A 19027-nucleotide genomic window follows, 5' to 3' on the forward strand; every position below is an offset into this window, starting at 1 on the left:
ATGCGTGAAAATACTTTAAAATCCACGAAGTCCCTGGCATGCCAACGCCTTCTTTACGCAAGACACACCGCTGCCTCTATACAAGATGCACCACTAAGAATGGAATGCGCAATGCCGCCACTGAAAGTGCACTGCGCAGCAGAAGACGAAGAGAACAGAAAAGGAAAGGAGGTGGGGCTTGTCACGTGGTCAAGACATGGTCCCTCGACAATGGTGTGGGAGAAGACAGGGAAGGAACACTGCCTGCGGGTGCTATTCAAGGCAAAGGGGGAAAGTGTGTCTGTTGAAAATGGCACTTGCCTCCTGGCAGCACGGCATGGTAACAGGACTGTTCAATTTCTTCCATCTCCTCCAATAGTGAATCGAGTTGAAAAATTATTTCGGTGGAATGCCTTACAACTTCCAGTGAGTAACCGAAATTTGAAATGGTGCCTGGTGGGGGGCCCCTTAACACTTTCATGCCCGAGGGAAAAGCAGCCGTTTTTGGGCAGCAGCCTTTTAAATACTTTTTTTCCTATCGCAGAACATGCCTGATACAAATTGAAGAGGAAGAAATTCTTTTTTTTTCTGTCGGCACTAGCCATTGAAAAAATTTGAAAAATATATATATATCTAAAGAATTTTGCAGAAAAAAAGAAAAAGTTGTTAAGAACATCCTTATTGCTTTGCACAGAAAGACCTTAAAATTTTTCAGAATACTATACATTTTCAACATAAAGTAACTGTGCAATGTTCCAGCAAATACTTTTTCTACATAAAAAAATTTCTTGAGATAAAGAAAACACAAACCCTAGTGACTAGCCATAACGCAATGTGGGACTCAACTCCCAGCCATCTTTCACCGCAAAACTTGATTTACTGCGTGGTCAAACGATCCCAACCAAAAGATGTTGAAAACCCCTAGACAAGAACTGCGACCTTCAGAACACACAAGATATCTTTATATATTAGTGCATGGCAGCTTCGAAATGGTTCGGCGAAGAAAGCGAAACTCTGTTTTTAAATCTGGCGAACCGAAGTTGTCGTCCATGTCAGTGCTGCTTGCAAAGTCCAAAAACTCGCGCGCAGATGCATTATAATCGGTAGTAATGCAATATTTCTGTGCATGAGCGGTGTGCGACGTTGACGCCATCTTGGAAACTTAAATTATGGGGTTTTACGTGCCAAAACCACTTTCTGATTATGAGGCACGGCGTAGTGGAGGACTCCGGAAATTTAGATCACCTGGGGTTCTTTAACGCGCACCTAAATCTAAGCACACAGGTGTTTTCGCATTTCGGCCCCATCGAAATGCAGCCGCCGTGGCCGGGATTCGATCCCGCGACCTCGTGCTCAGTAGCCCAACACCATAGCCACTGAGCAACCACGGCGGGTGCCATTTTGGAAACTATGAGCACTCGTCACGCCAACCACGCCCCTTCTATGGAGGCGCTTTAAAAATCCACGGGCAACGGAAAAAGAGAACTGAAACTGCCCAAATAGTTTCTAAATAACCCGATAAACGGAGCTAGCTTTCCGAGAACGCTCGGAAAGCTGCGAAATACAAGTTTGCAACCATCGAGAGCGGGTTATCGGTCGGAACAAGTGCAGACAGGAAAGTGTTAACGTACACAAAAAGCATGGTGCACAAGCGTTCTTGCAGGCTCTGGCGGATATACAATATTTTCAAGTATTCAATCAAATATTGTGCTATTCGGTAATTGCATTGGATCGAATTTTAGTATTCGAAATTTTAGATGTATTCCGACATGAACGAATATGAATGTTTCAAATGCGTACGACCGCAAAGTTTCGATTTGGGTGAGCAAGTCGCATCGCCATTGCAAAGCTCACAGCAAAATCGAGCCAAAGGTTAGGAATTTGTTTACAGCCACATGCCACATTAGTCAAGTTCAAACATTTCTGTGACATCACCACTTATTTTATTAGGCCAATGATTTCCAATGCTGTGCAGTGTCTCGCTCGATTTTTCAGACATTATTCGCACACACACTGTTTGAATGTGGCGCTGTTCAGGTAGTCCCTAGAACTGTCACTTTCGTTGGCAAGATGGTTTCTTGACTTTCTGAGAGCCATACAGGCTGTACGGCTGCTGCGAATAGATCGGCATCGACTCATCATCCAACCTTAACTTGGGTCACCGACACTCAATGAAAGAGTGCTGGTCAGGCCTAACAGCCAAGGCAGTGTGGCCGAGGCTACATTTTCCTGCTTACCTGCATATTGGTGGCTGGAAACCATTGCAAGAAGTTTTCCGGTTATCGAGTGGCTAACCAGTGATCAGGCTTGAGATTACGGACACAAGTTAGACTGACGGCCATGGAAGTAGTGTTCATGTTTGTTGGCGACCAGCTAAGAAATACAGCGAGCATGCCTACCAAGTTCATCTGTGTGTTCACTGGACAGAATGGGCTATGCTCATGTTCAGGTAGAAAGCACAGAGCTGAATTTGCACAACACAGCCTAAACTGCCAGTGTCACGCAGTCAAAGCTGCATGCAACATCTGCACTTGCCAGAATAGCAATGGTGCGTGACACAGACATGGGGCTGTGTGACAGGTGAAAGTGAAACGCCTCGTGGCCTGAACTATCACCAAATTCAAAGTATGAACTACAACGCTGAACAAAAGTATATAAATAAATTTTCTGTACTGTTGACCATACTGCAGGCACGGTATAAAAATGAACTCTCATTCTTGCATATAAAAAGCTGAATAAACAGCTCTGTAAGCAAGCTATTTCCCGAGGAGAAACTGTTCTCATCTTTGCAAGTTAAGCCCCAAGTAAAACAGGACATCTATGCAAGTGTTGAAAGCAGCAATGCAGCTTGTGCAAGGTAGCCGGCATTGTAGCGCATCTCACAGGTGGACACATGAACACACCGAGAGCTGAAAAGAGCCTAGTCGTATAACATGACAGATGTCCGATAAGATGCACCATAATGGCAGCGCCGGAAACAGGCTTCTTCAGGAGTCCTGTAAACAAGACTTCCAACACTGACCAAGATGTGCAGATTTTAAGGATAGGTGCAGATCCATCTGTACATTCTGTTCATCCTGACATTGCTTTCAGTGCCTCATGATGAAAGGCAACACATGCATACTAAAGCTTTCGTACAGTTCTGCACCATGCAAGCACTAAGTGTCACTACAAAGCTTTGTAAATGTGCCAGACGTAGAACACAGGAACATGCAAGAACATGCAAGCACACACACCCACCTGGTACTACTTGAGATTAGCTTAAACAACCTTGAGTGGCTACAGTATGGCTTGGCAACCTTTCTAACCTTTACAGATAATGAACGGCATGGCTTAAGCGCAGCCACATGTCAGCATTAACTCAAGTGCTTTCTTGAGGATTAACAGGCGTAGCATGTTTCTAAACATAAAGGGTTGTCAGTTCGCAGTTTGCTATGGGACAATTTAAACTTTAACTTTTAACCCTTAAAATGAGACTAAAGGTGTGTAGGAGTCTCACTAGAACAACAAGCCACAGTCCCGTTCCCTTGTTCTGCACCAGGAGGTGATCTTGTCAATAAGAAAGTCAGTTTCACCTGAAAGGCGAAGCATGCATTGCGATAGCAAATTAGTAGACAGCTACACGAAGTAAGAATAGTAGTTTTATAGGCCGTATAAACTTGTGAACATTCGCTTACCAACTAAACTAACACGCACGGTGTCACGTACGCATTGGTAAACATGAACACATCTCACACGAGGACTGTGGAAACTCACTATCGAAACGCCGGAGTGAGGAAGCGCCGCGGCAGCAGCGAGCGAATTGACCTTCGTGCTGCCTCATGCTTCAATGCGAACAAAACATTGAAAGCACAGTGCACACGAAGCTGCCATCCCTCGGTGCCCTTTGCCCACATCGCATATCACTTTCAAGGTAGGGCATCCGTGCAGCCGAGCTGTACGCAGCCAGCGGCAGAGTAGAACGACCCTTCCCCCCACCACCGTCCCTGCCCTCTGGTGACTCGCACGTGATGGAAGACAGTGTGCTTCCTTCCCACTTTCCTCCCTTGCACACGAGAGATTGATATGCGATCACTGGGTGACCCTCGCAAGTTTCACTCGCACATACAGCATACAGCGCACGGCAACAATGTTATCGTGCTCGGATTTTATACGTAACATCACGGTCCCACCAATGGCAGAAATGTGCCTGGAATGTCTATATAATTGCTACTGCAATAAAATATCACAAATGACTTCAGCACTTGTCTCAATCAAAAGCTCTGCCTGATTCTATCGCCCTGGTGATTTAAAGGGGCACATTGAGAGCATCTTTTTTATTGCGCAAATGGTGCTGGCAGAACAGCGCTGACAGGTAGCATCGGCAATGCTCCACAAGAAAATCTATTGAAAATTGACCTTATTCCTTTTTCCTTCACATTCAAATCTAATGCAATTTACCATTCTATTGTCAGCAGCCGACAACAACACATTAACAACAAATCACACAGAAGGCGACATAGGGAGCTGGTTGCCTGCTTTCATAGCTTTGGTGTCAATCCTTTCCTACGCCTACTTCATCTCTTTACTTATGGAAAATGCATTCTGGGTAAGGGTGATGCTCTGGACATTTGTTGGAGCACTAGCGTATCTTTTAGTGTCACGTTAAATGCTCCTACATATGAACGTGCTGCCTGCGGTAGACTTCCACAATGGCACAATTTTTTTCCCCAAAAACCGCCTTACTGGGAGCAATCACTGCCACCAGCAAGCACACATCCTCAGTCACAAACATTACATAGGTATATTACAGACAACCAACACTCCACAAGCATACCACGATAGCATGTACACATAGAACAGTGAACACAAGATTTCGCGACACAAGTATTAGGTGCAGAAAGCAAAAAGCACAGGCATACAGACCTCTAGAAAGCAGAGGGGAAAAAATACATAAATACAGAAGAAAAAGCCAAATGGCAAAAGGAAATAAAAAGTAAAAAGCTCAAGCACAAAAAGAATGAGGCCATGCATGTTCCGTCTATAATGAGCATGTATAGGTAGCTTTGTTAAAAAATGAGTCCAATAGAGAGGAGGAGCAGAGGAGGAAGATGACACGCTTGGCAGTCACGTCCCAGTCAATTAACACAGGTCATGCACAGATGCAGTACACATAGGGGAGGACACACAGGAAGGCAGCAGGCAGGTGCGAGCAAGGAATAAGGAAGACTGGAGGGAGGGCTGCCCACACAGCATGAAGGCACTACAGGGAAGACAGGTAGCAGTCTCCAGGAACTTCTGGGAGAGACATAGAGACAAAGGCAATTGGAAACACTTAATCTCCTCTAGTCACTGAAGGACACATAGCGTGCCTACGTCAATGCAACAAAGTTAATAAAGCAATGGGGCTTTATGTCCTAAACAAAAGAGAAAAATGGAAAGGCAGAGATTAACCCAAGAACTATAACTTTGTCATTACCTTCCTTCGATAAATTACAGAGGAAAATCAAGCCAGCATGCCTTAATCGTTGTCTTTTCATGTAAGCCTGCCATTTTTAAAGACACACAGTAGGCTTGGAATAACCTCTAAGTTTACCTCTAAGCCTAGGTAAACTGAAGTTTTTTTTTTTAACTCGGCTACTGTCAGAATGTTAAGGGTTGACGTTAACCTCCCAGCCTTGCCTCTCGTTCCCACCATCTCTTGCTCAAGTCGAAATAAGGCCACCAACATAGAAAATTGAACCCATGACCTCATGGCTTGATGAGCAAACATGTTGCCACTGGGCTGAGTTTGTAAGCCTTGTTTCTAAAATGAACTAACACCTATTAAACAAAAGATCAACAAACAGCCTGAGTATAATCAAGAAAACTGAAAAAAATTTAACTGCTATAATAATTTGATGATAGCAAAAGATCCAGTGAGAAATGCACGAGACAAGCAGGGCAGGTCTACCACTCTCACCTAGCTGCCGGCGTAGCTGCTCGGCCTCCTGGGTGAGGGTGCGCTCAATCTGCTGTTTGCAGTTCATCTCCGAGCTGGCCTGGTCGCGCAGGAATAGGATCTGGCCCCGGAGGTTTTCTTCTAGGGTCTCTTTGTCTAGCTGCACCTTGATCAGGTCCTCCTGCAGCTGCAGGCACTGGAAACGAAGCTCCTGCACAGAAGAAAGACAGGGAAAAAAAATCAGACTTCCACGGTTCCTCCAGTTAGAAATTCATTTAGGACAGCAGCAGATTCTCACAGCGGATGCCTCCAACTTCTCCGTGACCATTCTTTCGTTGCGATGTGTGCAATGCTATCTTTGTTCGCTACAGTACTGTATGCAGTGACCTCCGAAATGCAAGCACAAATGCCACCAGTCAGAGCCTTCCTGGCAGACAAAATCGCTACACAAATTACCAGGCCCGAAGGTTGCATGGTGGGTCAGTGAAAGCTTTCACAGTGCCACGTCCTACATCCCAAACTCCTGTCCTCCTTATGCTATCCGTTTATTACCAGTTGAAGTATTCCTTGACGTTCTAACAAATCATTAACCTCTGTTTTTGCGTGTGTAGTCTGTAGACAACTTGAACCTATGTTATTAGTACCTCGCTGGCATCACTCCCACTTCAATTTTTGCGCCTTCTTGGTCTCGATATCATTTTGTCTTCAAGTTTTATTTATCAGCGCATTTTCTTCCATTGCTTACTGCTTTCTATTACCATTTCCGTGTATGTATATTTACAACAGCTATTTAATGTTTGTTTTCCCTTATTCTTTTGTATGGTTCGTTCTGGCGCCTTTTGAATTGTTACATTTTTGTACTCTCCCACTCCTGCTATAGGCCCCTCTCCCTACAACTTAGCTTTATGGTGTTGCGTAAATGTGGCTGCTCACAACACAATCTGACAGCCCGATGTGGTTCGCTTTCTGCAATCACTTGAACATCACGTGCCCGTGCTTCCCCATTTTGAGTCGCCAAGATTTCAAGCTTCTACAAAAGTACACGAGGTTCCAGTTCAATGTGACCTTTAATGCACGAAGTAGCCTCGTGCCCACCTCAAGGGAGTCGGGCAGATTGATGGGCTGGTCCTGCAGCTGCCTGGCCTTGGCCACGTATCGTCCCAGTAGCTGCTGGTTCTCGTGGCTCAACCGCTCGGCCTGGTCCCGCAGGCTCACCAGCTGAGCATGCAGCCGGGACAGCTCCTCGTTTGCCTGCTGCGAAACTTCGGCGTGCGCCTGCTGGGTCTCTGCCAGGGCTGCCTCGGATGCCCCCAGGCGGGCCTGGAGCTCGGACACCTGCGGCAAACACGGGGTTCGAGTTCCACATGTCAGCGTGGAGCAATTCTTTGATGCAACAGCATTATAATGATCAAAGCTTGGCTTTTGGTGATGCAGGGTGTGGGGTCTGAAGTGCTCTTGGTAACAAAGTAAACAACAACACAGCAGTGCGTATGTACAAACAGGAGAACTTATCACTCCTCTCAAATTACAGTGATGCCAGTTAGCTGAAATGCATACAAGAACTAGCTCCTCAATGAGATGCTGAGAAATGAAGGCAATCACCAGGAAAGGACAACAATGTACAACAATGTGCAGGTGTGGTCCACTGGATGAAACTGCATCCCAGCAATCACGTTCGCCCATAACAGTGCTGCTCTGCAAAAGTGAACAAGAAGCCACCGTGACCTCCGTATTCTAAAGTGTCCCACCCGTATACAACAAAGTGGATTGTAGCGCCACCTGTCAGCAGAAGTAGTCCTTGTAAATCCATTGTAATTCCACTGTAAATCCATTGTAATTCAATTGCAAATCTTGAGAAGCATAGCGTCTTCAGGCGAAGGGTGACAACTTAGGTCACTACGTATGTGTTCATGGTCTTGAGCTGCTGCGGTTATTCCATTGTTGTCACACCAGCTTCGTCATGCCACTGTCATCACACCGTCTACACCGACCTTAATGGCTAAAGTTGTTTAACCCTTACAGGGTCGATTTCTTTTGCCATATGCGACCGCCCAGGATTGATTTTTTTTTAATTGCAGATTCCAATTATTCTTAGGGACCTATTTCGAAAAAAATTTACCGTAATATTTCTGGGGTGACCGTAAGTGAGAAAAAAGTATTTTGCATTAGTACATATGTACTATTCATTCATGAACAACAATAAAAAAACAAATTAAACTTATAAGAATGAAAAAGTTTATGCATTATTATACACATAGTTTAAGGCTTTGAAAATGCACACACAAGAATATTTCGAAAGTCTCAAATGTTCCTGCTCTTTCACTAATATGTACGCCCATAACGTAATCAAACTGCGCAGGTGCACGCACTCAAGAAAACTGTGTGGTTGGGAGCCCGTCAAAAAAAGCTAAATGTGCGACAGACATCCGCTAATCTTCATCTTATCCCCAACCAGAGGCAATTAGTTTTAGCAAGTCCCCCCCCAAAAAAAAAGAAGAGAAACAGAAACACATGCACGGCGGCATCTTTCCTATGTGCACCCCTGTAAGCACTAAACGAGCAAGAAACAAGCGGTCGCCCTTTGAGTGATTAGTAATGAGATTGCCATCAATTTTGCAAGCGCAAGAAGCTGAAACCGCCGCCCGCCCGCGCGCTCGCCAATGCGCTGGTGGCAGTACATAGATTCACCGGAGCAAACTAGCTCTACAACAAACCATGAAACGAAAACCGAGAGTGGGAGACGCGTGAAAAAAAATTCCCTGCATTCCCACATAGTGGCAGCACGTGAGAGAAAATAAAAAGTTAGGAAATTGGCGCGATTTTTAAACGTACAGATGGCGCCATAAATATATGGCACCGACCATTTTGGATTTGTTCGCGGCGCCGTATATTTACGTCATTGACCCTGAAAGGGTTAATAGCTTGGGCCACTAAGTATGTGCTTGTGGATGCCGCCGTCACACAGTAGTCATACCACTCTATGCGGTTGTCATCACGCTGTTGTTTTATTGTTGTCATCATTTCAGAAACGTCAACCCATTTTGTAATACCACCGTCATCGTTCCATTGTCCTCATACCATTGTTATGCCATTGTCATTACTGAGTCGCCATCATACAGTCATCATACCTTCCTTGCCATACAGTCATCATGCCCTTGTAGTCGTTCCATAGTCATCATTCTAACTTCACCATCCAACTGTCGTCGTGCCACTGTTGTCATGCTGTGGTCGTTATACCATCGTCATCATTTCAGAAACATCATCCCACTGTCGTCATGCCGTGGCCATCAAACCGCTTTCATCGTTCTATTGGTGTCATCCCTCTTCATCATTCTATTGCAATTATGCTGCCATCATATAATCATGATTATGCCACTGTTGTCATTGCATTGTCGTCTGACAGTCGTCATGCATTCATTGTCAAACTGTCATCGTCATGGTGTTGCGAGGTCATGGCTGTGCCATTGCTGTTTTTCCAGCTTCGTTATCTTGTTGGCATCATCTGGTTGTTGTTATGCCACCGTCATCCTTTCAGGATAGTAATCTAGTTGTCGTCGTCCTACCGCTATTGTCATTCTATCGATGTCATTCCTTTTTCGTCATTCCATCATTCTCATTGCATCGTCATTATATATCGTATTTACTCGAATCTAGGCCGACCCCGATTCTAAGCCGACCTCCGGAAGTCTGAAGCCCAAAAAAAAATATATATATACAGTCGAACCTCGATATATCGAACAGCGCGGTGATCGCAAAATAGTTCGATATAGCCAGAATTCGATATATAAAATCACGTAGAAAACGCGTCAAAAACTAGCACAAATCAATCAATGAACCAATCGTGGCGCAATAGATACTCACATGAAGCTTCAAACAAAGTATTTATTTAGTTCGCTGAAAGTACTGAAGCAGCGTAGCCTGCTTAATATTGGCAACCGCATGCTTGACCACGGCGTCCTCAACATAGTCCAAACGGTCCACAAGAGACAGTCCAGTGCCTTCTATTGCGCCGCAGTAGCGGCGTACAACCGCCAAAGCAGCTACAGCCTCAGTTGCAGTCGGGAGCGGGGCAACATCAGCGCTTGCTGGATCAGCCTCGGCAGCGTCTTCGTTTGGCCGCTCAGCAGTCGCTTCTGCCGCGATCTCCACGTCTGTCAACTCCACCACTGTTCCGGTGCTGTCGTCACCGCCAACGAAGTCCTCAATGCACATGCTGTGTGGCTCAGCACCGACAAAGCGCTCCAACTGGCTCCACGGCCGCCTCAATCACGCGCGCACCTATGCGCGCACGGCGAGGCTTGCCGTGCACGCGTGATCGAGGCGGCTTGCCCTGCCGTGCGCGCATAGGTGCGCGCGTGATCGAGGCGGCCGTGCTGGCTCCAAGCCGCCGCGTGTGTACGCCGCTACGTTCGAATGGCGCCCTCGGCGCAACCGATGTGGGCAGCTGTCGTACGCAGCAGTCTGGAACGCCCATCGCGCCACCATCTTCGAGTGTGTTGCGGGAAAGCTCGCCTCCTGTCAACAGAGCGCACTTGGTCTGGGGCGGCGGAGTTCGATATATCCATTTTACATCCGGCCCCGTTCGAAATAAAGAATTAAAAATGCATGCAATTTTCCATGTGATATAGGAAGTGTTCGATATACGCAATAATTCGATATATCCGTGTTCGATATACCGAGGTTTGACTGTATTACCTTGAATGTAGGCCGAACAAAAAAACGAGGACAGCGTTCACAAAATGCAAACAGAATTTATTGAATCTGAACGTGCAGAGCTCATTGAACGTCGTCGTCACTGCTAGACTCGTCGCTGTGTTCCTTGTTACTGTCACCTTCAAACAGTGCACCATCTTCGGTACCATCAAGTGAATTAGATATGCTGCACTTTTTAAAGGTGCGCACGATCAAACTACCTGGGATGTCGTCCCACGCTGCAGCTACCCAGCCCGCCAGCTGCGATAGTGAAGGTTCAACAATGTCTCTGCGGCTATCACAACTTTTTGCTTGAAAGCGGCACTGTAGTGGCATCTCCTGCTTGGTGCCATCGCGATAACACAACGCCGCACAACGATACGGCTGACACGACACAGGTCAAAATGGCGATCTCGCTTGTGTACGGTTGGCTACTGGCACGGCTAGTAGCGGGTGCGATACTGACTTTTCTAGATGGCGCTAGTTATGCACCATATTTAGCAGTTTCAATGGAAAACTGGCGCATTGTTTAACATCCTCGAATCTAAGCCGACCCTAGAGTTTGGAATATGAATATTTGAAAAAAACTATCAGCCTAGATTCGAATAAATACGGTAGTTGTCATGACATCATGCTCATGAGCGACCTTGGCAAGCGAGTGCCATAGCAAAGTCGGCCGATGCTGGATACAATGCATGTTGCATATAACCGAAGCAACTGAAGTGTCAGATAACCGCTACCAATTTCAAATAAATGTGATTCAACAATATGGTGTGTCGCTACATGGCTTGTATTACAATCGCATTATCGTCGACAGTCACCGTGAGATGGGTTCTGGCATAATTTTTTTTCCAACAAACTACGGCTTTATTTCTCAAGTTACAAGTGTGAATGTGCTTCTTAGATATACAGTAGAACCTCGTTGATACGACCCCGTTACGTATGATTTAGCTGCGCCAACGTTCGCGATCTGGGAGTTGTCTAAGTATATATAAGCATTATGCCACTTGCTTATCTTCACACAACTCGGTGTCATGATCAATGTTATAAAACTTGATTCGACCAGTATAAACCCTTTTCAATCCTTATCATTTGTTATCAACCCTACGACTAGATGTGACCCTTATCAACCCCTATCAGTTGTTATCAACCTTATCAGACCACATCAGAGCCTTATCAACACTTATCTGTAGGTATCAACCTTATCGGACTCGAACGGAACCTTACAAACCCTTATCGGTGCTTATGAACCTTATCAGAATTGCTCGAACCATTACAAGCCCTTACAGGGCCCCTCACTAGGCCTTATAGCAAATTTTGGTTATACGCTGGAAGTTGTTATGTGTCCTCTAGGGAGCGTTCTGCCGCAAAAATTTTTCAAATCGGCTCATTAATAGCCGAGATAGAAATATTTCAGTGTCGCGAACCCATAATTTCAGAAGGCAAGCTTCACCGCAAACATAGACACTCTCTCCACTTGCTCCATCTAGCCTCCGCAAGCGAAATTCCTTCCCTGCGTTCTCCCATACCGGACGTCGAGGACGGCGTGACGCATACGTCATGGGCCCCATCTTCATTTTAAAGCGAAGCTTTCTTTGCATCTTCCTTCGACTTTCCCACTGCTGCTGCTGCTGCAGTTGCTGCTGTCAGGCACACCGCATCGGAGGGGGAAGGGGGTGATTCAGAGCGTGTGTCTACATGACGGGGGCGAGTTAGAGAGGAAAGGCGACACTAGAAACTCATTTTCACTCCACTGCATCGAATGTACACAATGCCCTCTGGAGCTCCCTGGCTGTCACCACATTAGCCTCTTGACAGCTGTAATTATCCGTGACTCCCCTCAGAAGCATTGCAGAAACTGCAGCGCTTCCCTTTCTACTAATGTACAAGTCCAGAGGGGACCTAGGTAGAGCTGTAGAGAGGAGGGAGGAGAAGGGACAGTTACCATACAGCCCCCCTGCATGGAGGGGGATGAACAGGACCTGAGAAGGCAAGGAAACCCTACTGCTATACGACAGCAGTCGTGGGGAAACTGTATAAGCTTAAGTTCAAGATACGGTACAGTACATTGCTGCTATTTCTGAAAAATAAACGCCATGCAAATATGTCAAGCGGACTAACTACACAGGGCGTGCAAAAGCAGAGCCGCATTAATTAAAACGCATCACAGGGTCCAGGTGACACTACGAAAGCAGTCGACAGTCAAATCAACACTTCTGTGCCCGCCGCAGTAGCTTTGCGGCTATGGCATTGCTAGAGGCCGTAGATTTGATCCCAACTGCAACAGCCGCATTTCGACGGGGGCGAAATATAAAACGCACGTGCACTTAGATGTTGGGGCACGCTAAAGAATGTCACGGTTTCAAAATTAATACGGGGTCCACCACTACGGCGTGCCTCATCATCAGATTGTGGTTTTGGCACTTACAGCCCCATAATCCAATTCAAGTTTAATACTTCTGCCACAAGGCAATGTGCCTTGTGAGGCAATAACTATGCTCAACCCTCTCAGAGGCTATGAAATATGACGCACAACAATGGCTCAAGCAAACACCGCTCCCTGCGTGTTCTGTGTACTACGCAGACAAACAGCACTGATGCCCGCAAAGTAACTAACATCACCTCGCCACTCTCGTGTTTGACTAAACGTTGAAGAAACTGAGCTTAACCATAAACGTCACCGCTAATTATCGTCACTCAAAGCGTCCAGCACGGAAATCTTCGCTTACATCGATTCCCACAGTGCATGGGATCTACACAATTTTTTTTTCCTCCTCGCTTTCTTGCAGCGGGGCGCACTTTTGCTGACGGCGCCACATGCGAGCTGTAATGATTGTCTCGTTTCCCACAGTACACGATTTTGCGCAATGTGCACGAGCACACCTGACTAGCAGTATAAGTCTGCGCTACACGAACATTGAGGCTGATACAAGTGGATCTTGGAGCATGATCCAGCGCTGGAACAAGGCAGAAAATGACATCTGCGCACAACTGCGCGATGTGGGAACAAGCAGACAAAATGGAAGTGCATTTGTTTTGCTGCGGTGCGAAGTAAAACAAAAACATGCAGACATTCAGTTTGTGTGCTTTAATATTTCTATAAGCTTTAATTCGTCTATTCCAGCAACATATTACACAAATAACAGATGTTGGCTTGAACAATTCTCGAAGTCACGCGTCACCACGAGCGACGTCACAGCACGAACACATGTACGCAGACGCACTAGCACGTGTACGTCTTCCTCCGGGGCTTGGAGCACGGCAGCCGCGTGCACAAGGGAAAACGGTGTTCGGTTTGAAACTTGATATTTTTCCGTGGCGCATAGTGATGTAATACTTTGCAGACACCATTGTTATCACACATTGTATGCTCTGTGCTTGTCAGCTAAAGAATGGCCAGACCTGGTGAGGGGCCCTTTAAGTACCTCATCCATGCGTGTCGAACCATTATCAACTGTGATAAGACTCATCTAACCCTTCATCACTCCTCATCATCCTCATAAACTCACTGACTGCTCATTAACCACCGTCAACGTCAACATTTCGGAGCGTAGCTCTTAGGCACCCGTTTCTGCATTGAGCGTTGGCGTGCGTCGGCATCCCTCGTAATCGAGCGAAAGAACACAGCAAAAGGTGAAAGGTGTTGATAGTGAAGAGAGTGAGAGGAGGAAAGTGGAGGAGGAGGCTATAGTGAAAGCACAAGGCAGAAAGCAGAGGAAGAGGATATGGCAAAAGGGAGAGAAGAAAAACGCCGCGCAAGATGCGCTTTGCAGTGATGACTACAAGGTGGCCCCAGAGAAGTGCACCATGATCTGTTCACCAACAGCATGCGGCGAGCACGTCGACCGATACCATATACAGAAACAAAGTCTGCCTGCAGCGGCTGCTGCAAATCGTGCCCACGCGTCACCCACGCGCTGCCTCTCATGATCTCCCAATTAGCGAGACAGTCTTGCCACTCTTCGCCCCGTTTGCAATGCGCCGCACAAGAGAAATTGTCCGTACCAGCCAATACATCGTGAAATGAAAACACTTGTAGAGCTGCACTTTAATTTCACATTAGAGAGTATCATAATTATCGGAGAATTTTTTTCATTTCGAGTTCTGTTTTATACAATAATTTCTTTACATTGAGTCATCTTACCTGATGGACGCACACGCGAGTTTTCTTGTTGGGTAGGTATAGAAATGCTTATGCATATAAAGAATGACCCAATGAAGTTACGCTTATTCTTTACTGGTTCCCACATTTCCAGAAAACATGTTCCTTTGGCACTAACGTTCAATACATCGGCAAACTGTGATCGTATTATATGCATTCTGGCCGCTAGATGCCGTCTAAACAAGAGAAGGCCCGAGGTGCGTGCAATCGAGAACAGTAGCCACCCGTGAAAACGCCGGCGTACACTCAGTTTCTTATTCCAGTGCCAGCAAATCTCCTTCGGAGTCGTCACATGCCGCATTCACAGCAATCACTGCATCTTCGCCGATTTGTGCATGGGGCATAGCATGGTGCATGGTGCATGGTGCATGATGCATAGCATAGATTTGTGCATGTGCATGGGCATGGTGTACAGTGCATGGGGCATAGTGCTGTTGGAAGCGCACTTCATGCTTTTAGTAGACGATAACACAATTGCGCTACAGTTCCCTGCTGCAGGTACCGCAATGCGAGCGTCACGTTTCACTCTGGCGGCATCTGGCATTGCCCACCAACTTCGTTTCGCTCCAGTTTCCTGTCGCTGTCCTAAAACACTACGCAATAGGAAAACAACAAAACGACACTCAGGTCACCAGAGCCCCATCAGTACGGCGCGCGACAGCGTCTCTCGCCGCAACGGTTCACGCAATTCTTTGCATTACGTAGATGCCTACAATAGTTGAGTACGTCAAATTTTTCAGCTGCTTCGGATCATATGTTTTCTCGGTTAGTACATTTCTGAACGCATTTTTCCCAAACTGTAGAATGAGGTTTTACTCTGCAAATCGTTTCTACAAATAAAAAAAATTCCTGAACATTTGCCAGTTTTTCGGATTAAATAAATGCTGTTTTCATTTTGTGAACGCTGCCCTCACTTTCTTGTTCAGTTGACATTCGAGGTAAGTTTTTTTTTTTTCCGGTTTTGGACATTTGGGGGTCGGCCTAGATTCGAGTAAATATGGTAGGTGTATGTACTTATGTAGGTGTGGTTACGAAAGACAAGGTATGGTCAGAGTATAAACACTATGAACAGTGACATCTGCTTGCATCACCGATGGTGAATATGCATTTGGGTTTAAAAGCAGCAACCAAAAAGCAGTTGTGCTGTTCTGTTTCAGTTCACCAAAGGTAACACAGACTCTTAGACAGCAGCAGGTCGACAGAAGTAGTGCATCATAATTTGCGAAATCGCTCACAACTGTGAGGTAAGATAAGTCATGTTGATGTTGACTGATAATCATCAAATAATAAGATGCCACAGTGCTATTGTATTACAGTTTCTCAGGTAAAATAACGAACCTGCTTGTTTTCTTGCTCGCCTTGGATTGAAGAAATTGTACTCAACCAGTTCAATGGGAGCTGGTTTACATGTTCCACTGGTCGTCTAAGATAGACTCACTCGGAAGGAAAGCACTCCCTTTCGTTCTGCCACTAGGGCACCTGGCATGGGCACAAGCCTTGTCCCATTTTAGTGATTTCAACCATATGCTTTCTTTTTTCCCCCCTCTTGGATGTTAGCAGCTTTAGGCCAAGGCAAGAATGGATTAATACTTCATTAAGTATGCGGATGACAGAAGAAGCAACACTGAAATCACTATCCTGCCCCAACAATCACAATATGTTGCTCGGCAGACACCACATAAGCAGCATTTCTAGCATTTCAGCAATATGAAAGGAACAGACCTGGTGCTGGACATCAGTGGCCGAGTCAGCAAAGCGCTGCTCGAGCTGCTGCCGATGGTCGCGCTCTCGGCTCAGGTCCTGCCTGGCCGTGCCCAGCTCCTTGGCATGCCGGTCCAGGTCTCGCTGCACCTGCTGCAACTGCAGCTCGTAGTTGCTGCACATCTCGCACGGCTGGCAGAGGCGCTCTCGCAGCCGCTTCAGCTGTGCGAAAGCAGGAGAAAGAACGCTGCCATCAGAAAAAAACACACGCACACAGATGCAACACAATGTTAGAATCTATAAATGACGCAAAGCTTGTTTGAGTTAGCAAGATGACAACAGTAGCAGACAACACGAGCACAGCCTTGTCGCCAGCATACTTGCTAGCTGTTTCTGTGACATGTGATGCTTGTCGACGGAAGAATGTTGATGGGAGGTGCATGCACATAGAAGTACAACACACATCTAAATACATTTATGGCTTCATACCCTTTGTGTCATAGTGGCACATCCGTTCTGGGGGATCGGCCAGGAAAGGAACAAACCCAGTGAGCTAAGTTCTCTACTAGGCCCGACAGCAGCCAGCAGCAAGTTGCCTGTTCAAGCACATAACTAGTGGCCCCAAGTTGTCTGCATATATCCACGACTACATCTCGTAAGGAAATGACGACGAATGCCAGACCTCACGGAAGAGGCAAAGAAAGCTTCGCTTTAAAAGGCCGATCCAAATGAAGAGCACTTGTTTATAGCTTCCGTGAGCCGAAAATCATCACAGCTGTCGTTGCTGTGTGGCCACTGACATGAATGTTTAACAGAGGTGGCCTTTAAGAAACCAGAGCATGCAACAAGAAGTTGTGGCAACCGTGTTGCCGTGACAGTGCGACTGACTGCACCAGCGGAAAATGAGAAACCGCACCAGCAAATCCAAAACTTGTCGCTCACCACTGCGCAGGGAACCATGCTAGCAGTCTAAGGTAATGTGACCATTGCAAGGCTACACAAGGAGACTGGAAAACTTCCAGTACCGGAGTTTGCCCAGTTACGCCTCATAATCTTCATATTAAATATTTTGAGAAATCACAAATGCACAAGTAGCAAATGCGGCTGGCAGGATGGTTGATCAAGCCACACTTCTATCCAGGCAGCTGCACGGTAAGCAGTACATTCTTACAATGGCTTCGCTGGAAACCAGCAGGTAGAATCACCAACCAGTAATTCCGGAACACATAATTCAGATGTGGCAAACTCTCGGACAGCTTCGCAAGCCTGCCACTGACGTCATAGATGTAATGTACAATGACGAGCGATATTCTGGGCGCCTTACAGCACACGGCTCTATATTTCACTCTTTCTGCAAGAACACATGCTAATTCACCAGACTTGGCCACAGATATAAGCAAAACAAAATTATGTGGTGTTACGTGCCAAAACCACGATTTGATTATGAAGCACACTGTGGTGAGGGATGCTCCAGATTAATTTGGACTGTCTCGGGTTTTTGCATTCTGCCCTCGTCGGAATGCGGCGGCCATAGCTCAAGATAAGCACAAGGAAAAATGTTTCTGTTCCGATCCACTGTCAGCACCTCCTTAAAACTGGAAGTGGCCAAACGACACTAATGTATGACCCTGAAGAACTCCAGCGTATGACCCGGTTACCCCAGTAGTTGCTAGGTGCACGCAAACCCCAGAATAAGCCAAGCCAAGATAGTTGTTAAGCTTGCATAAGGATGTTGTCCAATTACAGCCCTCGCATCCAGCACTTGTTCCTTGGTCATTCGGCTGGTAAAGCGCTGTGAAACTTTTTCTGGTTGCCTGGGGATGCATATTTGGTTTGCAAGCATTAACGGTACCTGTGTCTTTCTACAGTGACAGTATGACACTGGTCAAAATTGACTTGCAGACTGCTGCAAGCATGTCTGCATGCAGCAATATGTCGGAAATCTTTCCTGTGTACATGTAGAATAAGAACACTTATCTTTGTTATTTTTTCACTCCCGATTATATTCAAACTTCTACGCATTCTTTGAAAATTTTGAATATTTAACATCAAAAAAAAGAAAAGAAATGGCATAACATATCTCATGCTCTGTTATAGGCAGTTCTGTGCCATCCAGGCACTGTAAAAAAGAAAAGAAAGGTATATTCGAAATCCTGGGCATGCATACCTCTTCTTCAAGTAGCCTCCATTCCTTATCACTGACAACCCGCTTGCCAACACCAAGTCCATCATCATAATCTGTGCGGGCCACTTCCATCAAGGACTTCCGGGCTTCCATTTCAGGCGTTGCATCTGCAGTTTTTAAGACACCAAGAAATGAACTTCAAGACATACTCTGAACAGCTTTGTTAAATATTACCATGCGTCACTTTACTTTTAGGTGGTGTACATTTTATTGGATTATCACTGTTATCGCTCGACGCAAGACGTGCCTACAATATTCAAAAAGAGCTGTGTATGATCAGATTGAGCGCACGTCCCGAATAGTGCCCTGCATTCTTCAATGTACGCGAACATTATCAATTACTCTGGAGTGTATGATGAGACATCCATAAGTAGTGGGCACACCTGAT

The 19027-nt window shown here is 46.0% G+C and overlaps 1 protein-coding gene across 7 annotated transcripts in view; it reads right to left on the reverse strand.

The window, feature by feature from the left end:
- The window catches only part of LOC126548229 (rab GTPase-binding effector protein 1-like), a 77273-nt gene that overhangs the window by 21645 nt on the left and 36601 nt on the right, over positions 1-19027 (reverse strand). For 5 of the 7 annotated variants that reach the window (XM_055063769.1, XM_055063768.1, XM_055063767.1 and 2 more), the window contains 4 exons: positions 18622-18746; positions 16476-16676; positions 6995-7234; positions 5921-6110 (listed from right to left, as the gene is read on the reverse strand). In XM_055063769.1, the coding sequence (XP_054919744.1) occupies positions 5921-6110; positions 6995-7234; positions 16476-16676; positions 18622-18746 (756 nt within the window). Of the gene's footprint in view, positions 1-4993; positions 5257-5920; positions 6111-6994; positions 7235-16475; positions 16677-18621; positions 18747-19027 lie in introns of those variants that run through there. The other 2 variants (XM_055063771.1, XM_055063770.2) reach the window with 2 other exon arrangements.

This window comes from Dermacentor andersoni, chromosome 3, assembly GCF_023375885.2.
Source record: "Dermacentor andersoni chromosome 3, qqDerAnde1_hic_scaffold, whole genome shotgun sequence".
Classification (NCBI taxonomy): Eukaryota; Metazoa; Arthropoda; class Arachnida; order Ixodida; family Ixodidae; genus Dermacentor; species Dermacentor andersoni.